We start from the raw sequence: 20,180 nt of genomic DNA, 5'->3' as shown, positions 1-20,180 counted from the left end.
TGTAGGAGATGTCCAGCACTGACCTTGGACCAGTGCATCTGCATACTTTCGAGTCTAAGCACTGGCTTCCTTTTGAGAAACGTTGTATCTGGAAACATATTTGCTTTTACACGTGGTGCATGCAAAAAAACCACAAAAACCCATAATGATACAGATGCAAGGAAATGCTTTGTGAGCATTTCTGAACTTCATTCTCCTCAAGGGCTAGCAGCATCGTTAGGATTTGGTGTGCATCCTCTAAGCGTTTTTCTCTGCAGTTAAATCCGTAAGTGTGCACTCAGAAATTCATCTTGTGTGTGTTTATATAAATGGGATAATGCTATACCCATATATGGTATCTATCATATCTATAAGATATATATATATATTAATTCATTAGTTTATTCAATAAATATTTACATGCCAGGCAGTGCTCTAGATGCTGGTGATGACAAGTGTCCCACAGTTACATGGTGAGTACCATGTGTCAGGCACCGTGCTTTACACAGTTTAGTCTTCACAGTCCTGTGGGCTAGGTACTGTTTTATCCCTATTTTACTGACGAGAAAACTAAGGCACAGACTGGTTAAAAGTCGTGCCCAAGAGGACACAGCTGCTTAGATGTAGAACCTATATTTAAACCCCAACAGTTTAGCTTCAGAGTGAGCACCCTGATGTGTTATGCTCTATCCTTATGGGCAATGACAGAAATGAAAGTGTGTTTGGTTTTCATCCCAGTAGGAGGAGATAGACCATAAAAGTATATATGATTATATGTATATTAATACATAAAATGTATAATTATATATTAAATATTTGGTTTCTCAGGGAGTGGTAAGTACGGAAGGAAAGTAAAGTTGGGATAAGGGGACCAAGGGAAGGAGGGCGGGGCTGTGGGTGCTATTTTAGAGAAGTTGGTCAGGGGTAGCCTCTCTGCTAGCCTATGAGCAAGCATCTCAGGGAGAGATGCAGAACAAGCCATGTGGATATTAGAAGGAAGAAAATTCTAGGTAGAGGGATGGGCAAGTGCAAAGGCCCTGTGGCAGGAGCATACTTGTGTTGCTCAAAGAAGAGCGAGAATTCAGTGTAGCTGAAGTAGAGGAGTGAGGGGCTGTGTGCTGGAAGATTAAGACAGAGAGGCAGCAACCAGATCATGTTGGGCCTTATAAAGCTGTAGTATGGGAGATTATCCATATTTAAGGTGCAGTGTGGTACTCCATCCTATGAGTAAACCACTGTGTATTTAATCATTTTCCCTCCGATGGTCATTTAGGTCGTTTCATGGTTACCTCTATTTAAAACAGAGCTGCAGTGAACATCACTGCATATCCTTGGTTCTCCACCCTTGCTAATTAGAATCCTCTGGAGAGCCCTAAAACCTACCAATGCCTGGCCCTATCACTGGAGATTCTAATTTAACTGATCAAGGGTGGGCCCTGGACATTGTTGTTTCTTTGTTTTTGTTTTTTTTTTAAAGCTCCCCAGGTGATTCTAATGTGTAGCTAGGGAAGAGAGCCACTGTTCTACATCCTTTTTGTGCACCTGTATCTAGGGAGGATACCCAGAAGTAGAATTGCTGTGTGGGTGGAGAGTGGATTTTAAAGTTTAATAGGTGTATCCAACTTGACTTCCCAAAGACTGTCCCAATTTACTCTTCCACCAACAGTGTTGTATCTAATTCTTCACACTCTCACCAACCTTGATATTATCCATCTTTTTTTTTTTTTAAGATTTTTTATTTATTCATTTGAGACAGGGAGATACAGAGAGAGAGAGAGCGCATGAGCAGGGGGAGAGGCAGAGGGAGAGGGAGAAGCAGGCTTCCCGCTGAGCAGGGAGCCCGATCCCAGGACCCTGGGATCATGACCTGAGCTGAAGGCAGACGCTTAACCACCCGAGCCACCCAGGCGCCCGATATTATCCATCTTTTTAATTGTTTCAATCTGGCAGACAAAAAAAAGTCTATCATTGTTTTAATTTGTGTTGCTCTGGTTACTGGTAAGTAACATCTTTTTCATGTTTTTTTTGATTTCCCTGTCAAAGTCCACCAGTTTATATCCTTTTCAAAGCCAGAATCTTTCCATTGTTGATGATGACTCAGATGTGACTTCTGGAAGTAGGTGATGTTCCCCATTTTTCATTATGGAATCACAAGAATTCTCTGAAGACACATCTATGCAGAACAATCCCCAGAAAGTTTTAGTCCAACCAATCATGTAGGAAAGAAGATGGATTTGCTTTTACGTTTTTGCAAAAACGCCACCTTCTTGCTTCTTGCCCACCTTGATACATATGCTTACTTCCAATCCTAATGCAATTGAAGGATATTTTGAGGCCAGCAAAGGATTCATGCCAGTTTGTTTGTAAGACAGACTGGCTTTACCAGTGCATAATGGGTTAATAATATCTGCTAACTTTGTGTCTGCTAATGGGAGGCTGTCATGGGATCCTTAATCCAGTTAGGAGGTTACGTTCTTCCTTAATGCAAACTTTGGAGTATGAAGGCTTTTATTGCTAAGAATGACAAACAAGCATTTTTAATACATGGTAGGGGTGTGCCTGGCTATTTAGATACCTACAGCCAGAGATGTAAGTTCAGTGGAGTTGCATTGTACGTGCATTTAACTTACGGTGAATGAACCATTCATGTTTCTCAAAAAGAAAAAAAAAAAGTAGTTGTTTAAATGGAGCTGGATATTCTGACCTCATGAGCATGGATGGGTATATGACTCCTATTCTTTCCGTGTGAGCTTGGAGCTTGGTTCCGGTGTTGAACATATGCCATGATCCCTAAACAGCCAACTATTTCAGCCGGTGCTCAACCCAAGGAATGTCATCTCTTCCAACACTGGTGGGAACATTGGCTCTGTTGGGCTGACCAGTTATAGGCTGTGAATCTCTAATAGGGCATCCCCCTATGGATGCTTCCAAGATGAATTTTGATTATCCTCAAAGTTCACACGATGCCCTGACATTAGAACCTCACCCCGGAGTAAGATGAAAGTGCCCTGAATGTCACGTGTCATATTTGTGGTAGACAGTACTCATCTGCCTTACATCCAAGCTTTGTCATGGTCAACTATTTTTGCTGCTAAGAAAGTCCCACTGAATTCTACAAGGCATCAGATATGTGACCGTGAACTTGATCATGAGGAGAGAGTGAGGAACAAACCTGGGAGTTGTGTAAAGTTTCTAGGAGTAGGGAGGAAGCAGCAGTAGCTGAAGCTTCTACCAGGCATCTTAGGGATATAAAAAAGTCCTGTTTTGTGGCATATATTCACACAGGCAAGAAGGTTCTCTGTTAAATGCAAAGCCCTAGAACAGTGGTTCTCCAACTTCAGAATACCTAGAACTATTTTGTGGGGCGAGGAGTTGCTTGTGATAATGCATATTTCAGGGCCACTCAGGGTCTTGATTGGAGGCCAGGAATCTGCATTTTCACAAACATCCCAGCTGAATCTGTCATAGGTGGCTCCGAAACTTTGAGAATAACCTCACTTTGCTTGAATCCTCAAGGCACCAGCAGAAAGTAAAAGCCTGCAGACAGGTTGATTTAGGCTGGGGACGTGAATGATTCGATCAATAAAGAGACGGCAGCAATATTTAAATGTTTGGGCTCTGTGCGATTCATTTCTCCACTTTCCCTAGCAGCTGGAGAGCAGGGAATTTTCTGGCTTGGAGAGCCTGCAAGTCTCTGATTCCGTTGGCACCAGAATACTTCTCTTCTGAGAGCACCGCCTTCTATTCCAAGTTGTTGAATGTTTTAAGGTCAGTGATTCCCAGTCTTTGTGGATTTGATGTCACAAAACTCTTTGCTCCAACTGCCACATGGCTTGCAGAGATATCCTGTGAAATTAGGATGAATGAGACCTTTTTCTGAGTTTGGATAAAGACTCTGATGACTCCAATCTGTCCACCTGGAATTTCCATCATCTGGGGGAGAAGAGAGATGGGTTACAGTGCTCTCGATAAGGATACAGAGTAATTTTTTCTTTTTTTCTTTTTTCTTTTTTTTTAAAGATTTTATTTATTTATTTGACAGAGAGAGACACAGCGAGAGAGGGAACACAAGCAGGGGGAGTGGGAGAGGGTGAAGCAGGCTTCCTGTGGAGCAGGGAGCCCGATGTGGGGCTCGAACCCAAGACGCTGGGATCATGACCTGAGCCGAAGGCAGACGCTTAACGACTGAGCCACCCAGGCGCCCCACAGAGTAATTTTTTTAAAAGGCAGGGACTTCGGGATTAGTTACAGTGTTGCTGATAAGGATAAAGAATACATTTTTTTTTTTTAAAGGCAGGACCTCATAGTTTTAAAAAGGCAGTCATTTACTTCAAACAGTTTTTTGAGTGAAATTCAGAAAAGTCACCTATTCAAGGCTTTTTGTCTCCTGTTCAGAATGGGGTTCTCTAACGTTAGGCTTCCCCAGGCCCTCTCAGTAGAAACCCTGACTGCCTTGAGGTTTGTTGCAAAAGAGCCTCCCTGTGGGTGGGTAGGCCCGGCTCTTTGGTGGTAACTTGACTCCCCTCCTTGGCAACAAGTGAGACATAACACATTTCGGGTGATGAGTTTGCTGATGGAAATGAAGACTGGCCACTCTGTTAAAGGCTAGCTTCTGTTAGTGCATTCTTTCTTTTGGGTTCGGGAGGGAGGATGTTGGGTAAAAAGTGTTGTGCGGACCACCTGCATCCAAACCCTAGGGTGGGAACGGGGAGCTGAAAAATGCAGATTCTTGGGCCTCACTTCTGATTTAATGACTTAGAATCCTTTGAGATGAGGCCCCGATGTCACCTTCTTTTAAACCTCCCCAGGCAACTCGCCTGCAGCTCAAAGTTAGGGAACCTCTGCCTTAGTAATTCTACATTGCTGCTCAATTCCTCCCAGGGCTGAGAAATTTTATTTCAAAGGATTACTGAGAAATTGGCCTGTTATTGGTCTTAACGGAAGATAGAATTGATTTCATTCTCTAAGGGCTAGTTTCTTGCTCTCTCTTACACACACACACACACACACACACACACACACACAACAAAGCCTTTAAATTTAAGTTTCTCCATGGGATTCTAACTCTGGAAAATATTTTTTGTTTTCTTTGATAACATGGAGGGAAAGGTATCTAAAAGGAACCCGACCGTACAGGTGGGGAAGTGATTCTAGCCTCACTTTACAGATAGGGAAACTGGCTGAGAGAGTTTAGTAACTTGCCAGGGTGGTCTGCGTGGTGGAATTAGGATTTGAATTCTGGTGAAGCCGGAGCTGAAGTTTAGGCTCTAGCCACCATGAAACAGTGCTTCTTAGGAAGAAGGGATGGAGGGGATGACTTCATGTCGGATCATTTATGACTGCTAACAAAACATCAGTCTCAAGCATATCCACATCGATGCTTTGTCTCCAGATAGAAACATTGATAATAAGAATGGAGAAAGTCCCCACATATGAAGACTTCTGGGTCCCTTGTAAAACTTCTTAGATGGTGTCTAATGGGCAAACTGATCTCTGAAAGCCAAATTGCCTGCCAGAGACTGCAAAGTAGAGAATGTCCAGTCTGGAGATGTGGTTTTTGTATGTTTTTTCCATTTTTGGCCCTCACCATGTGCTTAAATACTGTGAATTGGTTGCCAACATCTACAAGCCAGGAGATCTGAGATGAAAACCTAGCTTTCCAATGTCTTTTGAAAAATGGGCTCCATGGGGTCTGCATTCTAAGTGGTCACAATCAGCTGGACTGTGCTCTGGAACATCACCAGTCCCCACCACTCCCTATAGTACCATAACCAGCCTGCCCCATTCATGCACGTTCCTTGCGTACCTCCTGCAGTGTTTTGATTTTGTTACCCTTGGTGCTGTCTCATCACACATATTTTTTTTTGCAGGTTGAAACCTCCCCATACCACCCCCATATAAATCAGTTCTGGAGGTAGCCACAAGGCGAGTGCTATCCACTGGTTTTTGTTATGGAGTGTACTAGTTATTGGTTTAGAGGCAGTGTGGCATTGTGAAGAACACAGTTTACCAGCTCTCAGAGCCAGATTATCCCAGGTTAAACCCTGCCATTTTTGCTAACTACCTGTGAGACATCAGGCAAGTTATTTGTTTCCTTATCTGCAAAATGAGCATAATAATACCTACCTCATGGGGTTGCTGTGGGGATTCAATGGGGATTAATTCACGTAAGAGCTTAGACAGTCAGCAGGGAGTCTGCTTCTCCCTCTCCCGCTGACCCCTCTTGTGCTCTTTCTCTCTCTCAAATAAATAAATAAAATCTTTAAAAAAAAAACCAAAAAACAAAAAACAAAACTAAGAGCTTAGACAGTCGCTGGCCTATGCCAAGTTCTATGTCAGTGTCAGCTGCTATTATTATAACCCAGTTCAACACTGATCTGGGCAGTATGTATTTTCACAAGTTCCCAGGAGTCAGGCCAACACTTGGCCTCGTTCCCCTGGAACACCGTCCTTTGAACTTAGCTCATGAGCACAAAGCCTTGAACTCTATTTGGTAGTATCTTAAATTCTGAGGTTCTCTCCCAGCCGGGTTGATAACTGATAACAGTAGTAATAATAGGGTTAGTAAATGGTTTGCATTTTTTGTGTACCAACAAAGGAACAGACACCGTGCTATATGCATGCAGGTTGTCTAATTAACCTTCACAATAGCTTTATTCCATGGGTACTGCTATAATACCCATTTTACAGATGAAGAAACTGAGGTTTAGCACTTGGCTGAGGGTCTCACAGTCAGTAAATGGCAGAGGGGAGGCTGTGCCCAGGAAATCTGGTGCCAAACCTGCATTATAATACCTATAATACCTTTAACCCCACACTCCACAGCCCCATGCTCACATGCAAGCACACAATGCCTTCCTTAAAGAATAAAGTTGGGATATCTGTTTTCTGACCATCTTCTTCATAGGCCAACATCGTCCATTTTCCATCTTGTAGGCAAGACACCTTGAGCTTCCTTTGATGTTCTAGTGTCCTTTTCTCCTCTCTGTGGTCAAAGCCATCTATTTTTTCCTTTGCGGCACTTTCTGTCTTTGCAACTGCCCCTCCATCCAGCTGCCCCGATTGCTCCTGGGTCTGGCTTGTCTGATAGGAAGTTGACCTCCTGTGACATTGTACTACCCTCTTGGCTGCCCAGGTTGGCTTGGCCGATCTGGCAGGCTCAGGATGTCCCCTCCCTCTCTCGCCCACCAGGTGAGCCTTTCCTGAGACCAAGCCAAAGGGGCTGACCTTCTCAGCTTGAGGGAAATGGTGTATGGCTCACTGAGCTGCTCTGGCAGAAGAGCTAGAGGATGTATCAGAATCCTTATCGGCCTTGCCAAGAGTGACATACACTGCGATGGATCTGGGCTTGTCGTTTCCGGGCCTTGGTCATCCATCCCAAGACCTTGCCCTCTGTCAGCCCTCTGATGGGAAGTGTCAGTGATTCTAGCAGATTCAGCCCATCTCAGCTGGCTCGAGAAATCAGGATAAATTTGTCCAAATCCGGAGAGAAATAGCAAAGGCAGCCATCTCTTAATGGGATGAGAGCACGTTGGCAATGCGAAAAATATATTGTCGCCCTTCTGCCCTTAGGCTAAGAACAGGTAGGCCAGTTGAGTCAAAATCATGAAATCATTTAGCAGATCAGATGGTAAGGCCAAGCAAGCAATAACCCTAATATCCCATTGATTCCCCCACGTTTCCCTCTGTCTTACAAAAAGGTGAAACTGTGTAACTGGTTTTAGCTAGTAAACTGTGAGCCTAAGGGACATTTGTTACTCCACGACTGAGGCAGTGCAAATCCTCCACGACTGAGGCAGTGCAAATCCATGTGGGATTCTCCGGTCCTCTCTACTCTCTCAGAGATTGGAAAACTATGTCCCCTGGGCCAGATACCTGTTTTTGTAAATAAAGTTCTATTGAACACAGCCATATTCATTCATTTGCATATTGTATATGGTCACTTTTGTGCTAAAATGGCAGAGTTAAGGGGTCACATGAGATGGTGATGGAGGCTGACGATATTTACTGTTTGGCCCTTTGTAGAAAAAGTTTGTTGATCCCTGTTCTAGCTAGAGCAGCTGGAGGGCAGCGGGGCTTTGGATAGCCTGGGCCCTAAGTGACTGGGTAGAAGAGAGACCCTCCACAAAGCACCATGGCTTGGGTACCCCCAGGGAAGTAAAAATGAGAACTCTTTGGTTTGGGATTGTTTGCTCCTGGATCATAACCTAACCTGTCCTCGCAGATTGCGATGGGCATTCAGGAGAAGGCATTCTACATCGGGAGGGATTCAAAAAGCCTACTTACTTCCTTGTGAAGTGAACTGCACAAGAAATACCGATGATGAGAAGGCCAATAATGATGGATGCGATGGCCACCCACTTGGCATTCCTCCCGAGCCGCTTGGATCCTTCGATGTCTCCATCGTTGTAGCTGTTCAGAGACTGGGGGACACAAAGGAAGAGCTGGTGATGACAGACAACCCACAGGGAAAGACATGCACTCCTCAGGCTGATCTGAGCAGGCAACATTGTTATCACCGCCTCCAGGAAGCCTTCCCTGGACTCCTGGGCTAACTTCCTTCCCCTTCTGGATTTCCCGATTACCTTCGTCTTAGTATTTACCCTAGCACATTAAAAGGATTGCTTTGGCCTCTCCCATTAGAGTATAAGTGCTACGTGGGACCATTTACCTTTTGTTCAGTAAGGTTTCCAGTGCCCAGTGCCATATTTGTCATGCAGAAGACGCTTGATAAATATTTGTATAATGAACAGGTATGCACGCGTCATCCAGCAGAATGGGCTTTGCAAACCCTGGTCCATGGGCCAAATCCAGCCTGCTGTTTTTATAAATGAACTTGGTTTGGAACACAGCCACACTCATCTGTTTAGAATTGTCTGTGGCTGCCTTTATGCGACAACAGAGTTATGTAGCGAGATCAGAGGCCATATGGCCCTCAAGGCCCGGTCCATTACAGAAAAAGTTCACCTCTCCTGCACTAGATGTTCAGTGCACAAGGTCAGGGACCTTGGCTGAACTGTTTACCCTCTATCCCCGAGCCAAGCTGTCATTCAACGGGTACTTACTCTATATGGCTTTCCCAGCCGGGAAAACACCGATCTACTTCTGTACTGGCTGGTAAAGAGCAGCGACCCCTCCCCAATATCCCAGCCATCCTGGCCACCCCACCTCTGAATCCCTGCAGACTTCCCCATGATCCAGCTACTTAAGGGTTACCACTTGGCCCAGCAGAATATCCTTCCTGATTGAAATTTTTTTGAATATTTGAATACTTGTTGAATATTTTAAATATCGCCTCTGTTGCTTGTACTTTGAGCAGTGTCTGGTATATTGGAGGAACTCAAGAAATAGGTATTTGCTAAGTGGGTGAATGAATATATCCATTTCCCTACAGGATGTGAGTTCGTTTGGGGGCAAAGTGGAGGTGCTCAGAGAATGTTTGCTGCTGAGCGGATGGCCAGGACAGCTGAACAATCTTATAATAAGCCCTCTTTATCATAACTCCCATTGCTGAGGCTCCCCCCAAAGTTCTGCTGCTGCTGAAAGAAGACTGGAAATACGTATTTATGAGTTACGGACAGAGGTTGATGAGTGCGGGTGAATTTTAGGTTTCATTGGGAACCTCTATTCTTGATGCTGAAATCACAGCATGTTGGTAATAATTGCTCTTCTTCCTGGACTATTAAGGGGGATTAGGCATATGCAGACAATTACAAGCCAGGGAAATACCCAGTATATCACTGAGCTTTCCACTTCCAGAACCTTCCATTAATTCTTGGATTCTGGCCACCTTCGCAACAAGCTGGGGGCCTCGACAGTGAAGGGGGCTTGTGTGCAGGCATCTGGTGCGAATGGGAAGGCAGGGACCTGCAGTGACGTCCAGAACTTAGAGCAGGAAGAGTTCCAGAATTCTGAGTCCTGAATTCTGGAGTGCTTGCTCAACCCTGAGTATTTATTAGAAACACCTGGCTAGTGTTTGTTTGTTTTAAATACAGATAGTTGTCCTGGAGAGATTCTGATTTAACTGGTGTGGGGACCAGATACCAGTTTTCTAAAAAAAAAATTGTGGTAAAATATACATAAAATTTACGATTTTTACTATTTTTAAGTGACTAGTTCAGTGACATTAAGTGGCACTCACATTGCTGTTCAGCCATCCCCACCATCTGTTGTCCCAAAGTGAAACTCTGTTCCCATTAAACCCTAACTCCCTATTCTTCCATCCCCTAGCACCTGGCAACTGCCATTCTGTTTTCTGTCTTTATGGATTGCACCACTCTAAGTACCTCATATAAGTGGAATCCTACAATACTTGTCCTTTTGTGTCTGGCTTATTTCATTTAGCAGTGTCCTCGGGGTTCATCACTGTTGTGGCGTGGGGCAGGATCTCCTTCCTTTTTAAGGCTGAATAGTATTCCACTGTATGTGTAATATCACAGTTCATTTATGCATTCATCCGTCGAGGGACACTTGGGTTGTTGCCATGGCATTTTTTTTTCTAAGCTTCTTAGGATTGAAAACCTTAGGTCTAGACAGCTATTTTTAATGCCCTGCACAGTCAAGGTGCCCACCACCTTAAGATTTATTCCGAGGAAGTGTGTAACAGAGCATGGGCTCTAAGCTCAGAGAGCTGAGTTCAAATTCCATGTGTTAGCCGCTATGAGAATGAGAGCAAGTTATCAAGCTTTCTGAGCCTTGGTGTCCTCATCTGTAAACTGGGGGCAATAGTAATAGTACCTCCTTCCAGTGGAGGAGCCAACGAGTTAATGCATGCAAAGTGGTTAGCATTGCCCCAGCACATAGCATGTGCGCCATAAATGTTAGCTTTTATTGTGAATTGCCACCATCTGTCTGTTCTTCCTCCAACACTGAGGTCTTTGGGGTGCAGGAGACTCATCTGGGCTACTTATCAGAATCATAGATGATCAGGCTCTGCCCCTTGCTGGAGCAGCATCATTGAGGACATAAGTTTGAGAAACTTTGTTTTAGAGTCTTCATGATCAAAGTCACTACGTAGACCCCCAAATTCTGAGCTCACAATCCAGCTTATTTCTTTTTTAATTTTTATATTTTTCACAATCCAGTTTAAAGTTATGTAGACTTGGATGCTCCTAAAGTGATCATTATCCTATTGTGCTGCTTTGGAAAAGGCAGTTCCGAGATGCGCTTCGTCATGGCAACGCACTCGTGTTGCTGTAACCAGAGGAAAAATAACGAGACCCCTCCCACCCCCAAATATTGTCAACTCCTGGCTGTTTGGATGAAAAAACCAGTTTCATGTTCTCAAGTGGGAAGAATAGCAAGTCTGTGCCATACCGAGGGGTACATCTCTATCTGTGCCATGAGAACAGGTGAGATGGGGGCTTCTTGAGCTACTTGTTTACTACAGGTTAGCAGGGCCATACTGGTGACCTGGCCGAGGGGGATTTGGGTGCAAGCCATCAGTAAGTCTTGCTCACCCTTCATTACTTGCTGCCGGTCTGGCATCTTGTATGTGACCCTTCTCTCTGCAAACCACCCTCTCGCTGGGGCTCCTAAAGGACATGCTGAGTCGTCTAGGAATGAGGCCATGGTTGGCTTGAAAAGCAGATGAAAGCCTCTTTCAGTATCCACTGTGGACTCTCCTCCCCCCATGAGTTCTCTTATGAATCCATTTCCTCCTCTGGGCCTTAAAGAAGGGGCTGCCCGGGGGCAAATCTGCTGGGGAAATGTAAGGATGTGGAGAGATGAGGGTGGGGACGTTAGAACTTCCAGATTTCGCTCTGGAGGACTTCACTGGTTGAGGAATCTCAGGGTTTGGGGTGGAGATCTAACAAAGAAGCGAGAAGGAATTAATGCTCCCCTCCCCCATTCATTGGCTGTCATTCTTTTCCCTTCCCAATTGGAATTGCGTGCTAAGGATCTCCTGGCAGATGCTACAGACTGAAGTGGTGGAAATGGGTTGTAGAGAAAATGCATGGCTTATAAATCTTTTTCTGAAGAGCTTAGAAAGCAAACTATCCCATCTGCTGTGCGAGAACTAGAAAGAAACGGGATGGCTTAGATATTTAACATTTATATGATCTTATTAGTTCTTTTACATATTACAGATGTAATTTGTGATCACATAAAGCATTCGAATGCTACCGAAGCATCCAGTAAATAGTAAGCTCTTCTCATCTTATTTCCAAGAGATAACCATTGTTCGCAGTTTAGTACCTTTGCTTCTAGATCCCCCCCACCCCAGGAATAATATGAAAGGAAAACTGACACTTTCTTGCTTCCATTATGGCTAAGCACATCATGTGTCTCAGTCAAGATAAAGAAACAGCAGTTTGCACCCTGAGATAACCCAAGAATACAGAGTCGGTCTGTTGAGCCCACATCCCTCCAATATTAAAACCTTGAGTATTTCCCATCAGTCTTGGCAAAGACAACTTCATCTCTGCCTTGTGCGATGTCGGTGCCCAAACGTAGGTCACTTCCTTTGTGGATATTGTAATCTCTTGAGAAAGATACTGTTTCGCTTTGTTAAGTTTTTAAATCATGAACAGACTACTGTATAACTTGGTAACCTTGGCAATTTTGCATTTGTTTCCTTTAAATACTTGTGTTGTGCTTTTATTCGTCTAGCTGGTCCTTTTGAAGTTGGACTTCTTTGCATTTCTTTCCAAGTGAAATTTTTTCTTTTCTAAATGTTTTGGTCTCTGAGTCTTTCTTTGACATAACTAATAGCAGGTAACGTTTATTGAGTATTTATGTGTGCCAGGCACTGTGTTAAGGATTATCTCAGTAGTCCTCATAACAAGTCTGTGAGGTAGAGTTTCCATATTACTCATGGGAAAATTGAGGTACAGAGAAGTTAAAATGATTTGCCCAGAGTCACATAGCTAGTTTGGTAAAATGTGTATGCATGTATACGAATGTTTATTGGTTAAATGTAGTTCTTCTTGATATACTTATTTCCTTTGTTCAGTTTTCTGTTAGTTTGTCTTTTTCTTATTGATTTGTGAGAACTTTTTATATATTGTAGATCAGCATTGTACAGTAGAAATATAATGGGAGGCATGTATGTGATTTTAAATTTTCTAGTTGCCCCATTAAAAAATAAAAATAAATAGGTGAAAATAATTTTTATATTGTATTTAAAAGTGTATGTGCACACACACACACACACAGAGTTTTTTGTTTGTTTTCTGTTTATTCCAAAGTTATGAATAATATTATACTATATCTGTTCTGCAACTTGCGTTTTTCCACTATTATAGCGGGTGTGCCTTTTCAAGCTAGTGCTTCTAGGTCTATCTCTTTCTTTTTTTTTTCCCTCCAGGCATGATTTAAAATAACAAGTTATACTGATAGAGTTCCTAATTCTTGCCTCCTTGGGGGAAAATCTTAAATTGTCATGGTGCTTGTTGTTATTGTTTTTTAGGTAGGTAACTTTTTGTTTTCAAATAGCTTCAAACTTGCAGAAAAGTTGTGAGCATAGTTGTCCCCTTCTTTTTAATGGCTCTGTAGTAGTCACTTACTATGACTGCGGCTGTACCTCACCAGTAGACATTTAAGTCATTTAAAGTTTGTTGCAGTTACATAATATGCTTCAGTAGACATTATTATTCATATATTTTTGCACATGTTTGAGCCTCTCCTTAGGACAGATTCATAGGAATAGAACTGCTAAATCAAAAGGTAGATGTAGTTACATTGGAGAGACAGAGTCAAATTGCCCTGCCAAAAATCTAGACAGATTTATACTTCCACTAACAGTACTTAAGTGCCCTTTCCCCCACATCCTTGCCAAAACTGTGTATTATCAATCTTTTTTTTTTTTTTTGCCATTCTGACAGGTTACAAGGAATCTCAGAATGACATTTCTTTGATTCAGTGGTGAGACTGAGCTATCTTTACGTCCTTCAGACCTCTGCTCAAATGTCCACCTTAGAGAAACTTTCTAAGAACAATGAATTTAAAACTCTTTCTGGTGACCAACACAGTGCCTGAAACATAGGAGATCAATAAATACTTGTTACATGGATGAATGTTTATTGGTCAATTGTGTTTCTTCTTGATGAATTTTGTACTTATATCCTTTGTCTAGTTTTCTATCAGTTTGTCTTTTTCTTATTGATTTGTGAGAACTTTTTATATATTACAGATCACCACTGTGCAACAAAAATATAACAGGAGCCACATATGTAATTTTAAATTTTCCAGTAACCACACTTAAAAAGTAAAAATAAATAGGGGAAATTAATAATATATATTTGATTTAACCCAACATGTCCAAAATAATATCATTAAAACCTGTGGTACGACCCATATTTCAAATACTCTATAGTCACATATGGCTAGTGGCAACTCTTCTGAATAGCACAGCAGATAATATACCATAATCTGTTATGTATATTGCAAAATTTTCTCCTGGTTTCTCCCAGTTCATTTTCTTTCCAAATTATAACTTCTATTTTGATATAGATTGAGGCTCACGAGAAGTTGCAAACTATAGATAATACCAGGAGTTCTCATGAACACTTCACCAAGCTTCCCCTAATGATACCTTATGTCACCACAGTACTTTGTCAAGACTAGGAAACTGACATTGGTATGGCACTGTTAACTCAGGCATAGACCTTATTCAGATTTCACCAGTTTTTACATATCCTCTTTTTTTGGGGGTGTGTGTATAGTTCTATGAAATTTTGTCTCATCTAGATTGGAGTGTCCACACACAGAAATTCTTTCATGTTACATCCTTCCCCCATGTCTGTATTTATTGTCTTCTAACTCCTATACGTGGTGCTTGGATGTTGCCTGGAGTTCCTTTCTGAGCTGTAGACCTCATAATTTCCCAACCCACCTACGCTTATTTTAAGGTGCTGGGTAGCAAGTTTCTCTGTTCACCATGCAAAGTATGTTAAAGAGAGGGACCTTTGGTTTCCTTCCAGTTTTTCTTTTCCTCTCTGAGGCAAATGAACCTTTCTCAGGATGTAGAACAAACAAGGCCTCATCACACATTTTGTAAGACACTCAAGAGTCCCCAGCAGTGCCTTTTCTCTTTTTTCCAAGCTTGGGCTTATGCTGGCAAAATGTAAGAGTCATTACAAAACCTAAGGAGAGCATCCAGGTCTCGGTCAGCTGCCATGAGCCAGCAAAGGTCACACTTTGACAGAAATGTGGGCAAGCTCCTTTCTCCTGAAGTGAATACTAATGATGTCATGGTCTCTGCATCAAGTTATTTCAAGTTTATTTATATATCCCTTCCCTGGATGGACACATGATACTCAAATACCCACAGAAGGAAAGTTGGTCAGGAACCAGAAATGAGGGTGACTGTTTCTAGGCCAAACCTCAAAAAACAAAACAAAACAAAAACCCAACCAAAAACACAAGTGCAGCAGAGAGCAGCAAGACTATGTCATGAGGCTCTGCGGCCAGGACACCTGGCTGCCTATCAGAAGGTTCAGGCAACTCCTGGCATCCACATTTCCAAGAAGGAGAGACTCCATGTAGCTCCATAAATTTTGCTAAGTGGAGTTGAACACCAGGGGATTCAATGTTCTAGAAATTTGTGACACTTCACACCAAATGGTAAAGCTATACCACTGTCCAGAGCCAGGAAAATATGGAAAGTACTTTGTCCTTTCCCTCTGGTCTTAGAGCAGAACTCTTGCCACATCCTACATGATACTGGATGAGACAGCATGACCTATGGAGTGGCCACCAGGTGTAGGCTTGAGATGCAAGTCTTCCAAGTTGTACTTTTTTTTTTTTATTCCCCTGTGTTGGTGGTTCTCAACCCCAACTGACCTTAGAATTACCTGGAGGGACTTTACAAATTCCTATGCCCAAGCCCCCTCCATGACCAATCGAATCAAGATTCTCTGGTGCTTTTTTGTAAGCTTCCCAGGTTATTTCAAGAAGAGTCACGAACCACTGTCCTAGATGGATAGCCATCCATCCATCCATCCATCCATCCATCCATTCATCCATCCACCCATCCATCCAAAAATCATTTGTTGAGCACCAACTATATGCCAGACAGTGCTCCCCACCCTCATGGAGCTTACATTCTGGTGAAGACCGAAAATAAATAAACATGTTAATAAACAAGATGATGGCAGAATATTATTAGGGCAAGAAAAATAGGGTGCAGGGAGGGACCTCTCGCTGAGGAGGTGGTAGGTAGACTGACACGTGAAGACTTGAGAAGGGGCCAGGCCTGCAAAGAGTTGAGGGGGAAGAGGAAGGCTGGCAGGGAAGACAGCACGTGCAAAAGTCTAGGGGTAGGAAATAATTTTCTTACTGAAGGTACTTAAGAAAACCCAGGAGGAAATCTAAGAGTGGAGGGAGAGGAGAGAGAGAGAAAGATGAGAAGAGGCTGGAGGTAAACCAGGGTTTGTGTTAGTTACAATAATAATGGATTATGGCAATTAATAGTTAATATTCACAAGGTACCTACTCTGTGCCAGGTCCTGGACTAACCTTTTATACCATCATATAACTGAATCTTCACCATGACCCTTATGGGGGTAAAAAATTGTATCTGCTGAGAAAACCGAGACTCAGAGACAGGGAAGCAAATAATGTGTTTGCTTCCAAAGGCAGCTTTCTAAGGGGGCTACAAACTTCAGCGAATGATAATAAGTTAATTGGCAAAGCTCTTACGATAACTACGTCTTTATGTCCACAAGAACCTAAGAGCTAGATTTAATACACTGTGGATAACCCAGCTTCATGTAGCTGATTTGATTCCAATTTAATAAAACCTTGGCCACTGATGTGAAAAATAGGGCAAATATGTCTCTAATCTGTGCTACTGATCTCCCTGTCCTAAATTTGTTCATTTTCTTTGTTCTTGCCTACCACCAAACGTGCTCAGAAATCCCACATTCACCCTCGAACAAAATTAGCCCCCAAACACAAAATAATAACAATGGGAGACATTGTCATTTGTTGTTGTTTTTATATTTTGGTTTCCTGGTCATTATGGATTAAATGAGTTAATACACGTAAAGTGCTTTGAGCAGTGCTTGGGAAATCGCGCCTGTAAGCATTAGCTATTACATCGATATTATTATTATTATGCCATATGCTGATTGATGAGGATGAAAACAAATGAGCTGTTAGATATACTTTGGTATGGGGCACCTGGGTGGCTCCGTCGTTAAGCGTCTGCCTTCAGCCCAGTGTCCTGGGATCAAGCCTGACATGGGGCTCTCTGCTCGGCGGGAAGCCTGCTTCTCCCTCTCCCACTCCCCCTGCTTGCGTTCCCTCTCTCGCTGTGTCTCTCTGTCAAATAAATAAATAAAATCTTAAAAAAATATGTATATATATACACTTTGGTATGCTCCACATTCCCCTTGCCCAATTGCTCCTCCTTAGGATTATGTCTACTGTTAAGAAAAAAAAGACCTGGGTAAAAACCAAAAGTCCTCTTCCCCCTTGGTAGGTCATAGAACACATTTCTGTTACCTGGGACAGGTAAGCAGTGAAGCAGGCAGTGACATCACAGTGGGAAGTAGCTTTTCTGGAAAGCTCTTGATGTCTGATAATGCCAGAAGAGAAGACAGCATAAATCACTCATGTTGGGAGATGGGATGGGAGCCCTGAGTGACCTTGGCTGGAAACCTGTCCTCCCCTCCCCATTGCTCTGGGAGAGAGACACATGTTCTTAATCATGGCCTGCCAAGCCCTGCAGGGTCTGACCTCTGCCTGCCTCTCCAGCCCCATTTGGAACCTTCATCCTTGCTCCCCACCTCCCTCTTTCCAGACCCCCCACCCCCACCGCCGTCTTTGTCCTGGTCATTTCCTCTGCTGGAAGCCCTCCTCCCTTGATGTCTCATGTGGCCAGTGCCTGTTCTTTCTTCCGGTCTCAGCTTTCATGTCTACTTCCTCAGGGCAGCCTTCTCAGGTCACCCCATCTTCAGTAGGTCGCCTGACCTATGTGCTGTCTCAGTCTTCATCTGTTTCCTTCATGCCCTCCTCTTGATGCGACTCAGTTATTTTACCCTGTTGCTGAGTGACTCCACCACCTGATTGTGAGCTCCATGAGCGTTTTTACTTTTTACTCATCACCCTTTTCCCAGTGCCTAATGGAGGGTCTGACACTTAGTATTCCTTCAGTTCCCTTATACGAGGTTGAATGGACAGAAAAGCAAACCAGTAACACAAACAATGCAAATAAACACTGACATGAAGCAGTTGGCCAACTTAACTTTCTGAACAAGGCGACCAGTCATTTTGGTAGTGGCAGAACAGAGGGTAAACTGAGTCATCGAACTTCTGTGTCAGAGTCCTGAAGGGTGGGCTTCTGCCTTAGAATGGCAGACATGGGTTTGCTGTGTGAATGACCAGAATAAATAATTTGTGGCTTGAGGTCAAGCGCTCATGAGGGAGTTTTAGCCACTTTTACTTCATAAGCCAGAGTTACTGACAGTTTTTCACTTAAATGGAAGCCACCCCCCTGCCCCCAGTACTGGTCTATGTTTATGTGAATTGTGCTATATCTCATTTTATTACAGACAGTATTATACAATAGATATTTGAATCTTTAACATGGTCGTAGTTGACCTCAAAGGAAAATAAGGCCTTGTAGGGATGGCTCCGAGTCTCAGTTTTCCTCATTTGTAAAATGGGGGTAATAATGTCTACAACACAGGCTGTTTGTGAGGCTTAATTGAGATCATGCCTGTGAAGGACCCAGCAGTGCCTCATTTCCTCTTGAAAACAATGGAAAGATCTGCACTAACATTCCCAGTGTATAGGTGGGAAAACCAAGGCTCAGAGAAGGTAGGTGGAAGGGATGGGGCAGGGTTTAGAACTCGAGTTGAGTGCAGAGCCTGAACCACCAGTATCTGCCTTTGACTCTGTTGCCAGTTCTTGCTGGGAGCTGGAGAGAGAGGCTACAAGCAAAAAAAAAAAAAAAAGAAAAAGAAAAAAGTTGTTTTATTGGAAACTCTGCAACACATAGACTCCCCCCCCCTCCCCGGACTAGGGTCTCAAAGCAAGTGAAAGAAGCAAGGGCCAGACAGCCTATTAGATATCAGATAAGGGACTTATATCCAGAATATATAAAGAACTCTTACAATTCAACAACAAAAAGACAACTCAATTAAAAATGGCAAAGGATCTGAATAGACGTTTTTTTCTTTCTTTCTTTTTTTTAAAGATTTTATTTATTTATTTGAGAGAGAATGAGAGAGAGAGAGCACTTGAGAGGGGGGAGGGTCAGAGGGAGCAGCAGACCCCCTGCTGAGCAAGGAGCCCGATATGGGACCCAATCCTGGGACTGCAGGATTATGACCTGAGCCGAAGGCAGTCGCTTAACCAACTGAGCCACCCAGGCGCCCCTAGACGTTTTTTTCAAACAAGATATACAGTGGCCAATAAGGACATGAGAAGAGGCTCAATATCATTAGTCATTGAGAAGCTGCAAATCTAAACCACAAGATACCCACTAGGATGGCTAGAATAAAAAAGACAGACAAGGGGCACCTGGGGGGCTCAGTCAGTTAAACATCTGACTTTTTTTTTTTTTTAAAGATTTATTTATTTATTTGAGAGAGCGAGAATGAGAGTACATGAGAGGGGGGAGAGTCAGAGGGAGAAGCAGGCTCCTCACCGAGCAGGGAGCCCGATGCGGGACTCGATCCCGGGACTCCAGGATCATGACCTGAGCCCGAAGGCAGTTGCTTAACCAGCTGAGCCACCCAGGCGCCCTAAGCATCTGACTCTTGATTTCGGCTCAGGTCATGGTCTCAGGGTCCTGGGATGGAGCCCCACGTCAGGCTCTGCGCTCACTGGGGAGTCTGCTTGTCCCTCTCCCTCTGCCCTCTCCCCCACTTGCACTCGTGCTCTTTCTCTCTCTCTAAAACAAATAAAATAAAAAATATTTAAAAAACAACAGACAAGTTTTATTGAGGAGATGGGGACACTGGAACCCTCCTGCATGAAACTGTCCAAACAGCACAGCTGCTTTGGAAACATTCGGCAGTTTCTAAAAAAGTTAACATAGAGTTACTTTGTATGACTCCGCAATTCCGCTCCTAAGTATACACCCAAGAGAAGAAAACATACACACACAAGAACTTATCCATGAACGTTCATAGAGCATTACTGATGATAGCCAAAAAAATGGAATCAACCCAAATGTCCATCAACAAGTGAATGGAAAAACAAAATGTGGTCTTTTCATACAATGGAATATTACCTCACTTTAAAAA

The 20,180-nt window shown here is 43.1% G+C and overlaps 1 protein-coding gene across 9 annotated transcripts in view; it reads right to left on the bottom strand.

The window, feature by feature from the left end:
* TMEM233 (transmembrane protein 233) overlaps nt 1-20,180 on the bottom strand; it is a 44,339-nt gene that overhangs the window by 8,140 nt on the left and 16,019 nt on the right. For 6 of the 9 annotated variants that reach the window (XR_004681427.1, XR_004681426.1, XM_035017113.1 and 3 more), the window contains exon 2: nt 8,266-8,402. Coding sequence is in view for 7 of the 9 variants with exons in the window: in XM_035017113.1 (XP_034873004.1) it covers nt 8,266-8,402 (137 nt within the window). In the remaining 2 variants the exon portion in view is untranslated. Of the gene's footprint in view, nt 1-1,894; nt 3,913-7,769; nt 7,855-8,265; nt 8,403-20,180 lie in introns of those variants that run through there. The other 3 variants (XM_035017116.1, XM_035017119.1, XM_035017117.1) reach the window with 3 other exon arrangements.

The sequence above is a fragment of the Mirounga leonina genome, unplaced genomic scaffold (assembly GCF_011800145.1).
Source record: "Mirounga leonina isolate KUSES-001 unplaced genomic scaffold, KU_Mleo_1.0 Mir_171, whole genome shotgun sequence".
Lineage (NCBI taxonomy): Eukaryota > Metazoa > Chordata > Mammalia > Carnivora > Phocidae > Mirounga > Mirounga leonina.
The sequence above is the reverse complement of the archived record's forward strand: the minus strand, read 5'-3'. Positions and strand labels throughout refer to the sequence as shown.